General features: G+C 32.7%; 1 protein-coding gene across 4 annotated transcripts in view; it reads left to right on the top strand.

Moving 5' to 3' along the window:
• Nucleotides 1-13,741, top strand: part of LOC108567808 — a 103,964-nt gene that overhangs the window by 76,681 nt on the left and 13,542 nt on the right. For 3 of the 4 annotated variants that reach the window (XM_017928498.1, XM_017928499.1, XM_017928501.1), the window contains one exon: nt 9,656-10,051. In XM_017928498.1, the coding sequence (XP_017783987.1) occupies nt 10,013-10,051 (39 nt within the window). In that variant the 5' untranslated portion in view covers nt 9,656-10,012. Of the gene's footprint in view, nt 1-8,433; nt 8,645-9,655; nt 10,052-13,741 lie in introns of those variants that run through there. The other variant, XM_017928500.1, reaches the window with a different exon arrangement.

Here is a 13,741-nt window from a genome sequence, read left to right on the forward strand (position 1 = left end):
AGTTTGTTGGTTTTTTAAAAACATAAAAAAATTGTCTCTGCGAATTCGAAAGAAATGAAAACTGAAATTAGTTGTTAGGTTTTATTTTTAGTAATTTAATTAATTTACAAAATCCACAGAACGTTAAGACAAACACGTCTAGCTTATTTCTTTCACTAGCTTCAATTTGGACAAACTATCAAGATTGTATTCAAATTATTAAATAGAAGATGACTGCGATGATAAAAAGCGAAGAACAACATATAACTATCTTTGAAAAAAACAATTCTTAAATATCTTGAAGAACCTGAAGATTTGAATTTAAAGGGTTAATTTAAATTTCGAAAATTGTTTTTTTAGGTCGCTTTTCGTATAAATCCTTGTACATACATTGAGTTGTTGATTGATTGATTTATTTCTTACATTAATCTTTGTTCTTGTTTTGGATTTTGTAAGATTAATTAAGATTTACTTGATTGAATACTATTTTACGAAGCCTCCAGACGCAATTATTCATTCGTACTAGCCGTAATTGCTAAACGCCAATCAAATCTGGATATGTTCGTAGCGCCGTCTTCACTGTAAGATTTAATTGGGTTTGCAGCGATTCGGCGATTCCCTCGCAATACGTTCATTAGGTTTAGGGAGCAGCTACAGTCATGGTGTGCATTTCTATGTAATTGGCACCCGTGGATCAAACAACCGTGCGAGATTAAGTTAACTCAATTAACTTTTATCTGGAATCTTAAGCCACCTTTTTATTATCATCCACTTACTTCTCCGTGAGTTGATTTTCAGTTTGTTTCTTTTTCTTTTTCCAAAATTATCTTAAGCCATTTGAATTGCGTTTTAATTGGTTCTAGAAAAACCCGTTGAAAATGATGACAGTTTACTGCTTGTAACACAACTCGTTGTATAATATTTCTGTATGTTTTCATTAATTCCTGCAGTTAACAATACCGGTGATTTGTGAATCGGAATTCAGTTGGTCGTCGGACTGAATGGTCACGTACAGGTGGTTATAGCCGTATAAAACGGATAAAACCAATAAATCGCGGTCAATAAATCAGGTCCGACTATTTACGAGACGTGTCCGACGTGGCAATATCTCCTCATTCCGAGATACCATCTCAATTAATGCAGAAACGCGGAGATCGTCATCGCACTCATCATCATCATCATCTGAGAACCAAATCTGTAGTGAATTTATCACATTCCATTATTTATAAAGCGACGGCTCTTTACTACTTTTTATTTCATTTTTTTTGCTTTGCTTATTATGGAGGATTTCTCTGTTGATGGCTCTTCCTGCCTCTCCCCCAAGGTTCTGGGCTGGGCGCGAAACCATTGCGAAATAAATATTAATGCCGCAGAACGCAGTCATTAATATTTCTGCATATATTGTATATAAAATATCGAATTAGGATTCGCGCTCGGCTGAAATTTATCGGACCTCCTCCATTTAAACATGATGACTGGTATATAAATTGCATTATGTAAAGTCCGTACATGCCATTACACTTGGCATGAGCTCTTCTCCGCCTGAGCCGTTCTTCTTCATCTTCTTGTTGTTGCCTGTAAATATTTATTATCTACGAGCGAAGAAAGAGATGAAAATATAAAAAAAATAAAAACAGAAAAGGTAAAACAAGAACAACAACAAGAAAAAAGAATATGAGGAACACACAACGAGCTCTCGTCGAGACAGGCGAGTTTCTTTTTCTCCGCTCCGTGTAGGTTTCACTTATTTATGCTTAATGTATTTTTCTTATTCCATGTATTAATAATAAAGTGGAGGACAGTTGAGGACGCGGCGCTCGGAATTCGATAAATTACAGGAATTATTTATATGTATTGCTGGAATTAAGTAATTCCATTTGTCGCGTCTCGGAGCGATTTATGGTTCGAATCACTCGCCGACTTATTCCATCCACAAATTAAAAGATTTCATCCTCGCTAGTCACGGTTAAATCTCTTAATCCACTCGCCGTTTTCAATTGAATCAGACTCGCATATATCTGCATTTCTTGTGGTGAACCAATATATAATTAAATCTTTTAATAAACAATACTAAACGTGTATTGTTTATTAATTGAATATCTCGCAATTCTTTGTAAAACCAATACAGGTATCCCCCGACTTACGAACTAGTTCCGTTATAAAGGGTTGTTCGTAAGTCAGGAGAATTTTAAAAATTTCATAATTATCTTACCACACTTTATCATGGTTTTTACTTTTATATATGTTAAATTCCGTATTACTGACTGCATAAATTTGAAAAAATAGTTTAAAATAAACAAAATACTTACAAAAGCTTTTCAATGTAGACATTACAATTATTTAATAAAAAACGACAAAAGAAGCAAACGCAACAAAATAAATTATCAATTTTTGTTTCGACAGTTCATTTTTTATTACTATATATTTCCTTATAACAAGTTAGAGCTTTTAGAATTTTGTTCGTAAGTCGGGGGATATATGTACTACTAAAAAGCTATTAATAATTGAAACAGATAATTACTTTGAACCATTGAATCTATAATTATAACTCGATATAAGTCGAATGTTATTATGTAATTAATTATAACAAATATATACAATTTTCTTTAATCATACCTATTTCTTAAGTGCTAAGTTTACAAATTATACTTGTTTTATTACTTCTTTGATTATATATAATTTATCACTTATAAATCATTAAGTAAATGTGTTAATAGTAATTATATTGATGTTGAAATGAACAGTACTTCAATAGTAAATTGCAACAAGCGTACAAATTAATTAAAGCAAACTAAATTGATGCAAATTAAACAATTATAGTACAAATAACAATTATATTGTGTCATTTAATAATTCGTTGTAGCCTTTATTAAATGATTTTTATTATTTATTTTTGAAAGTATTTCATTTCGTAATTATGGATTTAAAGTGAATTTTTAATAATTTACTTTCTATTAAAATATGTTTTTTACTAAATAAATTGTAATATTTGCAGTAGGAAGATTACATAATTGGAATTTTAATCTTGGGTGACTTCATTATTTATTAATGATTGAGTATGCATTTTATACTCTACTTTATAAAGTTGTACAGTAATATTTGTTTTTAAATTAAGTATATTTTTTTTCATTTAAATTGAATAGTTTTTGAGGTTACTGTTTTATTTCTGTGGTTTGTTCTACTTGTAAAGAGATCATTAATCAGTAATACAGCAATACCTTGTATAGCTGGGATAATCGGATAATCGATAATCGAAGACAAAATTCATAGAAAAATAAAACGCATCAGAAGAGACTTGAATGTATAAGGAGAGAAAAAGATCATAGGTGTATAATATTTTTTCTAGATATTGGTTTTATGTGTCATTTTTTATTTTGTCGGAAAAATCTTTATTCTCATAAACGCGACTATAAAAATGTACATCAATTAATTCAGTCTTCTTTATTTTGATGTGCTGTTAATAGTGCTTTCTATTTTAAAGAAACAGTATAATTATCACTGTTTTTGTTGCTGAAGATTGGTATTCAGATATAAGCATCGAGAAGGTGTTATTTTTCCGTCTTTTTAATCAAAAGGCTACGGAGTCAACTATTTATTACGGCGATTCGATCTGAAGGAAGGTATATCATAATTGGTGGAATTCATTAAGGTGGAAGATGTGGACGGGGCTACGTGTTAATTGCTTTATCATAGTTTTAATGGTCCGGAGTAGCAGCAAGCAGCATCCTCGTTATCTCCTCGTTTCGTTGAGGTCATCTTCGGTCTGAAGACGTGGATTTCTCCACGAAATAGAGCAATTTACCAAACGGAACGCGGTAAACCTTGGATCGGATCTGTGGCGAACGGCGGTCGTTATATAAATGCGGAGGTTTCCGTCAGAGTCCCATAACGATAATTCCATTAATCCGCGTTGCGGAGTACTCACGTTGGCGTTGATACGATCTTCTCGCTTCTTCGTCACTCGTTTATCCTTCGGCAGCGGCGGCAATCATCCATCAAAATCCATTTAATCCCATGATAAATCCCATATACTCCCGACCGGCTCCCATTGCAACAAGTGTGACTAATGTCCTCGGCATGAATTATTTACGATATTGTAATCGATTTCAATTTGAATAATAATTCGCAACGCAAGAGGAACTAAAGGTATGCAAGGAACAGAACGACAGATAGGAGAGAATGAGAAAGGTATAAAGAGACGTCGATTTGCAGTAAGTTGGATTAATTTATTTGTTTATACAACTGAACGATTAGAGGTAACAATATATGGAGAAAAAAAAACGCATTCGCACGGTTAGAAAAAAAAAACGACGTAGTCTGTTTTTGTTTAATTGCTTGGCGCCGGCCTGCTATGCAAATCAAACAGCATAAATGCATTTATTTTATTGCGGTATTCGTAATATGCAATAATAACGATAATGTCTATAATGAAATACCAAAGGCTTCCTTCATTTTCATTGCTTTTTCTAAAAAAACAAAACAATTTTCATTCGCATTACTCTTTAATTGAGATAAATTATATTAAGTCTTATATCAAATTGTCTTCATAAATAGCCTCTTGAATTATAAATATAATCTTATTTATAATTAGATGTTGTAAATATAAATTAATTAATTTTATTTAAAATAATGTTATTGGTGTAGAACATACTTGTTGTTCTATCACTAACAACATTCGATCTGTATATCTTTTGAATAGATAATATTACCTGTGTTTTTATGTTAAATCCTTTTAAACAGCTAAATCGTGGGTGTCTTGTCTTCCGAGATTTACATATGTATTGGTCAGTTGACTAGATTTTACATTAGATTAGTATATTTAGCATGAATATACATACACAATTTAGTATATAATTATTCAAGTTGTGAATAATACGAATTTAAATACGTTTTCTTTTGTTTTTATGATTACTAATCATTATAAATAATATTTGTACTTGTTTGTAGTAGTGAGTGAACAGTTTAATGATTTTTTTTAAATTTAATTGTATTTTGTCAGAAAAAAATCTATTTTTTGTCTCTAATTAAATATTTTATGAAGTATTTGATAAATACACATTTTGCAAAAGTAATTTAGAATTTTTTTTTTATTAGATTTTAAAATTGATTTTACTAATCGTTGGTAGAAATATTTTACTTATTATTTTTTTGGACATTTTCCTATAATATATAATTGAATTGTTTTTTTCTAAAAATATATTTCACATGAAACATCCTTCACGAACCGTGTTTCTGATAAAGCCTATACAAATGCATTAACGCCGCCGCATTAACACCTAGGGCCATCTTCTACCGTTTGTTAGTACGATCTTACTAATTATCCTAATAGTATTTTAAAATTTCTGACTAAAATGAGTAAATGCCAGAAAATTTGTTAATTTCCAATGTTTGTTTCAAAATCTGTTTGCATTACTCTTCACTTTTAGTGATTTGTCCAAGTAGTAACCAATAACATTATTATTTTGCGTTGTATCATTATTACCAAACATTTATTTTATATATATATATATTTTTCAGAAGCCCGCATTAATTTAATAATATATAGTATTAAAATTTAAAAACTGAAAAACTTTTCAAAGTTTGGCAACTACATTTTTTTAATCAATAAAAATCGTAATTCTGATGTTATATAATATTGTTATTTATGAAGAATGCAAATATGCAATGCAAATTGATGCACTATATATTTTAAAAGATGATTGATGTTATGTAGGAGTAATTTGTAACGTTTAATTTAATGTTATATATTTTTTCTGAAATGAGTTTGTCGCATCGAGTGTCCTACTGTATCTATAAACATGATGCAGTTACGATTAATGCGAACAATTCCATTTGTAGGAGGGGTCATTTATTAAATACAGGCCTGGAGCGGCTCCATGACCATTTTAAAAGATTACAATTAGATGAAGTGCTTCGATAACCATAATTCGCGTTCGCATTTGCAACTGAAATTCGCTGCGGTTGGCAACGGGCGTGCGTGCATTTGAGTTGGCAGCAGCTCGCCTTGATGTATGTCCAGGATTAATGCGGCGGTCCTTGAGGTGTCAGGCGGGTAGTGGGGAAGAGTTTGGAGGATGAGACATCTCTTCATGTTTCGCAATTGCGCGGCCGTATTAATAACACGCGGGATTCAATTAATATTCGCAATTGAAACAGTCCGATTGATTTAGGAAGGACATGATTTATCCGTATGCGCCGGTCGTAATTGAATCAGGCCCGATTTATTGCCGTTCGACGGAGTCAGCGAAGGTCGCACATGGTAATCATAGTTGCTTCTAATTGTAATTTGCTTATTGTTTGCGGCGCGACTGTTGTTCTTCTGTGTTGTGTAGTAGGAGGCGGAGGTGGATGGAGGTGGCTGCAGGAGTTTTATCGGCAGCGGGGACAAGGTGGAGAGCGGAGGCGGAAATAGTTAGTCGATGCCCACTGTCGGTGCCGCCATTATCTAATTCCGTGTCTAACGATGATTAGCGGGACCCGCAACAAAATGGTCGCAAAGCGCGCTCCTCGGAGGGGAAATTCGCCGGCTCTGACTACCGCAAATGGAAAGTTGCTCAAGCTGAACTTGTGTTACCTTCCAGGCCTATCTACTAACAGCTTTACACCCATATAAAAATGAGCACCATCTACTACAATTCACATTTTTAAATGTATTTTTTAACTTTTAATATTTAATGAATATAATGAAACGTATATCATTTAGAATAACGTTGTTAATTGAAAGCACATTCGTGGAATTAAGTACAAGCTTTTATAAGTGCAACACATTCACATTGAGCATTTGCGACACACCCTAGATCTGATACCCATGGGAATCGAATTGATTCAACCGTTTAACGTTGCCAATGCTTTTTTAGTGGCAGTGTATAAGTTGGGCAATTTTCTCTTGATGCAAGTGTATCAAAGCTTCAGTTAGAAGTGGAAAGACTCAGAGGAGACTAGCGTTACCCGTTCACCTGTCGAGGACGAACGGCACTCCACTTCATTAATTGGAATATCCTAGAGAGCCGCGTGCGTATGTCTACAGTCAGTTGTCTCTTGGGAAAAGCAAACACTTCTCCGTTCGTTCGAAAAAATGTTGCATATTACTTTTCGATCCTTGACACTCTTCAAAAGAAGCAACACCACTCTCCTCTGGGCGGGTTTTTCGGTTTAGAGTTTCTACGAAGAAAAAGAACAAGAAGAAAACTCAGAAAAAAACATTATACTCAATCCAGCTTTAAATAACATAAATGTCTGCTTTAAGCGCATATACTACCTTGTAATAAAACAAAAATGGTATTGCACAGAATCGAAACAACTCGTGCGAAGGAACTTGAAGAGTCCTCCACCTCCTTAGTCACCAATGTTGAAGAAAGAAAGAGTCTGAAGAAAGGAAGAGTCGCTTTTCAATTGCGATGTGCACGGTTCGCGTATTCCGAAAGCATTTTTCCACCAGGCCGTCGTCTCGGATTATGGCCCGACACTTTCTCTCTCGCTCGTTCTCACCATATCTTCCTCTTTCTCTTCGTCTGGTAGTGTCTGGTATGTCTAATCCCGTGTAATCTGTATTGCATCTCGAAAACTAATCCAGTCTGTGCGACGTAAATTATGGCACTGGGATACTTTAATCGAGCTTCGGAGTCGTGTGGGACGATTTACCACACACACTCACCACGGCGACGACGACGACGGTGACGACCAACTGGTCCCATTCCGATCCTCGACCGCTTTTCATCATTTATTGTTCAACAAGCCTTGGTACTTGGTCAACACCGAAACGGACAGCAACAACACAGTCGTTACTCAATATCGGAATGCCTTATCGATGTTCTGCACTCGCCTTTTCGTCCTTTTTACAATATAAATTCCTTGCAATACCTAGTATTAGATACACATAACTTTTTATACTTACTCTGGGTATCTTGTCTAACACAAAAACATAAATATTTCAAATGCTAAATTCTTTGATCCTCTTAATACCAACAATAAAAGTTTGTACGTACATCTAAACATTTATCTAATTAGAATCACCCAAATTATTTAGATTTTATTATTTCCAATAACAAAAAAAATGGAAAAGTTTTTCCAAAGATAACTTAAATTTAATGAATTGTCATTGAAAAGTAATTGGAATAGACTCTTTGCTTTTAATTTTAAAAAAATCTTTAAATTGTGTTCAATTTAAACGACTCCAGTTTGCTTTATTATTACATAATATTGTGAATTCTTCCTCGTTGTTTTTGATTCAATTTAATTTATTATTGATTCATTAATTTCCTAAATGAATTACGTTTCGCAGATTTGCCAATTAATTTCCTCCTCCACAGATAGTCCAATTAGTTGTATTTGTAAATAGGGGATGATGGGGAAGAGGGTATCCTCCTCCACCTGGTTAATTTATATCATCACGTCTTTGCTTTTAAGAAACAGAAGAAGATGAAAAAAAAAGAGAGAAAACAACGTAGGTGGAGCTCAATTATTTCCGGGAAATTGATCCTTGTATATCTCTCTCATTCTTTCTCTTCTCGCTTATATGTTTTCAATGAGACTTTGTTTTTCGGTTTCCTTTTTTATTTAAAATACTAGAAGGTATATAAGGGACCGACTTTCACGCACCGATCTTCAGTCCTCTAATTAATCAATCCAAAGCGCGTCGAGAACTCACTTTAGTCCTTCACCAAAAGTAAGATCACACTCACACTTCCAATCTATTAGATTTTCATTATCTCTTTTATTGTACTTTCTTAATAAATCTAAAAAGTAGTGTATTGCTCAATTATATCTCCTAATAACTTTTGATTTCAACTTTTCAACTAATGAAATTTTGTTTACGATTCTAAATTTATCATATGTTAAAATCATAGTAAATGCAATAAAATTAAATCTATTATACATAAAGACTTAGGTCAGTATCTAATTATTGCCAATAATAATCATATGTAAATAAAATAAATTGAATTCATCATTTTATAATAATTAAATTAATTATAAGTATAAATATTTATTTAGTTTATGTACAAATTGTTCATAATATAATCTTCTAGATATATTTTTTGTAATATTTATTTTTATGAAACATGTTTATTTCTTCTTAACAACGTTTTGAAAATAACATCATTTTATACTGTAAATTAAAACTAATTAACTATATATACGATATATTGCATATATTGCAAAATAATTTTATTCTTAATCAAATTGATTATCATTAGCCCTAATTTCAGATCTAGATATATTCTGTGTTTTTATATATTGAAATTGTTGACATTTAAATATCAATGAAACTTTTTCCAGAACTTTTGTTTTTGAAAAATAACTTTAATTTATATTTTGTCAAAAAAAAACTTAATGAATAAAACAGAATTGTATTCTTCTGTTAGAATGATATTGAGATTCAGGTTTTTAAGCATAATTCGTTTGTTTTCTGTGAGATCCCCTTTGAATGGTATCTATTACCCTAATCTCTAATTGGTGATTGTGTTTGTGTTTTGGGAGGTCCACATAAAACAATCGAAGAGTTAACCTTTAGGTCTTTCGATCCTCCGGATTGTTGTCGGTTTATTTTTTAATTGATAATTATCGGGTGTTAATGCGGGGGTATCGGGGGGGCGTCGGAAGGAGTTGAGGAGCAGCAGTGGCGATGCGTTGGTCGGAAATTAATTGGTTTCGTTTCGTTCTGAATCGTGTGTTACAGGTAGTGGTTGCAGCCGCCGCTCTTCTTCATCTGCCTACCATCATCATAGTCATCACCATCAGCATCTTAGCATCGGCATCGCCGTCTTAGTGCCATCGTTGGGTGCGTGCGAGTGTATGTGAGTGCGTGTGCGCGCGTGCAACCTCACCACAACCATCGACTTCGACAGCAGAAGGAGGAAGAGCAGATCCATCCGTCGTCTCCTTTACCGATTGGGAGGAAGTCAGGAACATTGGGCCCTGGAGGATGACGATGGTGCGGACAGAAGCGTAGCAGCCGGAAGGAATAAGGGCGGCCGAGGTGCGAGGGTTGAGACGCCCCTTGCACGACCTCCACCACTCGCCAGCACTGGCTACTATGCGAATTGCACAATCCCTTCGAGCCCTCTTCGCCGCGGTAAGAACTTAATTTTAATTACTCAAAACTTTACTTAAGTATTGCCAATTTGGGCATGCATTCGTGTATGTTAATATTTTAATACTTAAACCGTAACAGTGAACAATGAACTTCTTTACAATAATTAATCAAATCAAGAGTACATTGTAATGGTATTATGTAAGTCTGATAAAATCTAATCATACTCAAGCACAAAATATACAAATTATAAACATTTTCCGCAATATACAAAAAAAAGGTAAGATTTAGAAAAAAACATAGAATTAGATAAACATTTACAAAAAAACTATGAATTCATTTTCAGCAACCTAAACCTATTTTTTAAGAATTATTATGAATTTCGTAACAAAACATATGAAAACGATTTAAAAAAAAATTTAAATTTGTAATAATTGTGTTTAGTTAGTATAAACTTCTCTTTAAATGCAAAATACTTTATGAGAATTTATTTTTGTTATTAAAATTTAGTTTGTTTTAAAATTTCCAAACCAGATTATAGTGAATCCGCACTGATCGAAGCCGGACTATGCGAGTTATAGCTTTAATAGTAAATATTTAATTTATTGCTTTCACTAGTCACTATTAACCAACTAATAATCTTTCATATCGGATGATTAATTGTATATTGAAAACGCAATTCCTTTAGAAAGTGCGAAATTATTAATATATTCCAAATAGACATATCGAATAGGGAAAAGGATAAAAGTTATTAGAAATAAAATAATAGAAAATTATGTATTTATGATAATTTAAAACAAATATCAATTATTTATTGAAAATACAGTGAGCTTTTCTTATAATTAATAATCATATACAAAAGTTATATAATAAAAGTAATCAAAATCAAATAGTCATTGCAGTTTCCCCTTTTCTAAGTAGTTTTTTTATATTTTTATTAAATGAAAAATATTGTAGTAATCAAACGAATATCGTCATTAATATTTAAAATCATGGCATATTTTAGTTAATTCTATATTTGTTAGAAGTTTTGTTTTCTATAGACTAAAGCAAATCCTTTTTATTCTACTAGATTGTTACCAAAGTACTATCCATGCCATATGTTGCTTAAGTTTGAAGCAGTAAAATATATTGCATTTTGGGCTAAGAGTATTTCACTAAGTCTTGCCGCTATACAAATTACAAGTTCTTAAAAATCTATATACTGTCAATTTTACGAGATATAGTATAAATGACCTTTACTGAGTTGAAAACTTTAAATGAAAAAAAGAGACAAGAAAATCTGAAGAAGAAAAAAAACGAAAATACAGTAACACTTTACGCTTTTATTTTTTTATGGTCCCACAACATTGTGGGTGGAATGTTAGCAATGCGAAGTGTTTCTCATTTTACGACTCTGTTTTGCTGCCATCGAATCTTATCGCAAAACGGATGCTACTTGCTATTAAGAATAAATATACAAAGAAAACCAAAAAGATAATTTAAACTTTGAAAAAAAAGTAGCAGATGTAAAAATTAATGCTTTCCTTCCAGGAAATAATTGAATATAATATTATTTCTGGGCAGATTCATTGGAAATCTAATATATTCATTAAATCTTCGATTGTCTATAAAAATAACATTTATTAATAAAAAAAAAATTCACTAATGTATGTCAAATTTTCTAAACTTAATGAAGATCACCGACTTTTATGTTAATATTTGGAAATTTCGTAATACACTTTGAAGTTAGACTGTAGTCAATAGCCCTTTGTATGTTATTGTACAATAAAACACAATACATTTTACTTATTGAAGTTCTGCTTCAACATGTGCTATCAATAATAGTATTTGATAATATTTGGGACTGACATAATGGAAATACATTACAATAGTGATGATTTGCATAAATATTCACAATATTGAAAAACCGCTCCTACCGTTTTCTTTTTTTTGAGAATTGGCAATAATTCTTTACAAGTATTTCAAGTTCTCGGAAATTATTAGCGATACAAGAGGAGACATTTTTCCTTCTGTTCGTTTGGGTTTGCGACAGTTGAGGCAAAACACGTGTAAAGAAAGTGGACGTGACATCGTAACTCATAACTCAAAGATTACGAAAGCCATGACGTACCTCCAACAGATTGTTTGAGGGTGGAGTCGAAGAAAGAAGAGATATTGTTTAGGATACAATTGCAGACTTCTATCATTCCCTTAAGGAACTTTCCTTAAGGGTCACCGCGATATAATATAATAAAACTCTTTAGAAAATAATTAAATTCTCAAAATAAAAGTATTTTACATTGGGTTGTTGCTGAGCAAAGAAAGAAACTACGTTTGATTATAATGTAATCAGTAACTTTTATCATTCTTTTGTTAATGCAATTAGCACTCAAAAAAGTAATCAGTAATAAAAACAAGAATGTAAACAATCATAAATCGTTTCTATTGAGTAATTGAATTTTTCTATATTTAACCTATTGGTCACTGCCCAAAATTAGGACGAGTTAAATTTTGAATAGGTCGCAAATGGGTCGCGTGGCAAAAAAGTTGATATACGCTGTCCTACATTTAGAGGTGTCCAATCAAAGAGAGAAAATGTAATCAGCGCCCTCTAACATTCAGCTGGTGAAAGTGGTCACCACAGAATAATATCATAAAACACTGCACTAAGTAATTGCATTATCTGAATCGAAACTATGTTCTACATTAAATAAATGAGCGGCACTTTCATCGAACTCTGAGGGTGGTGTCCGATCGAAGAGGATTCGTGCAGTGCAGATTTCGGTTTCGGCGTTCACGTGTATACATTAAAATACCTGGGCCGTCCGATTGCATACATTAAGGCCATTAGAAGAAGCCGGGAATTCGCTCTCTCGCCGCTTAAATACATGTTCTACACATGTTAGACGATCTATTATTATGCGGTCTCTCTGCCTGCATCTCACCTCACCTCTTCTTCTTCTCCTCTTCCTTTCCATCTCTTTGCGCGGCCGAACGCGAATGCCGCAATAAATATCGCAGATAAAATGATACGATCGGCGCAAGTGGATGCTGCATTTTCATTATTATACGTTGTCTGCGATTGTAACATATTAATCTCCTTCGCCTTTACTCCTTGTCGCGGATGTACGTCTGTCCCCCTCTGGGATCATTTAATAATCCGAGACCTGGTTATTAAACCAAAATCGGACTTTATCTGGTCCAACATCTGGCTGCCCTCCGCCCCGTAATCGCGCTTAACCATCGCAGATCACAGATTCATTAATGTTAAATAGCTCTGGTTTCTAATACCCAATCCGGCAAACCAGTATAACATCTTCCTGTGTCGTTTATCAGCATATGGAATTGTTCATTAACATTCAGTTTCACTTTTGTTACGTGCAGTGTACACGGTATAACTAGATTTTATCCATTTTATTCAAATTTTGACAACCTAACATAAAGGTTCTAGTTAACTAAATAAAGAAAACTTAATTGCTTCTATAAATAAATAACTAAATTAATATATCTAATCAAAATATATAAAGCAACCATTAATTTCAAGAGTTCAATATAATTACATCTATCATTCATTAGAGAAAATGGTCAATCACAAAACATATCACATTACAATCAACATTTTTTATAAACAATCTGTTAAATATTTCTTAAATTACACAAATGCAGAAATTTTTTAAATATATAAGAAGTATATATACTATTTTTTACATAAGTAAATGACTGATTCTACTTCCCACGAAGAAACTGTTT

Source organism: Nicrophorus vespilloides, unplaced genomic scaffold (genome assembly GCF_001412225.1).
Source record: "Nicrophorus vespilloides isolate i.1.1-1 unplaced genomic scaffold, Nicve_v1.0, whole genome shotgun sequence".
NCBI lineage: Eukaryota > Metazoa > Arthropoda > Insecta > Coleoptera > Silphidae > Nicrophorus > Nicrophorus vespilloides.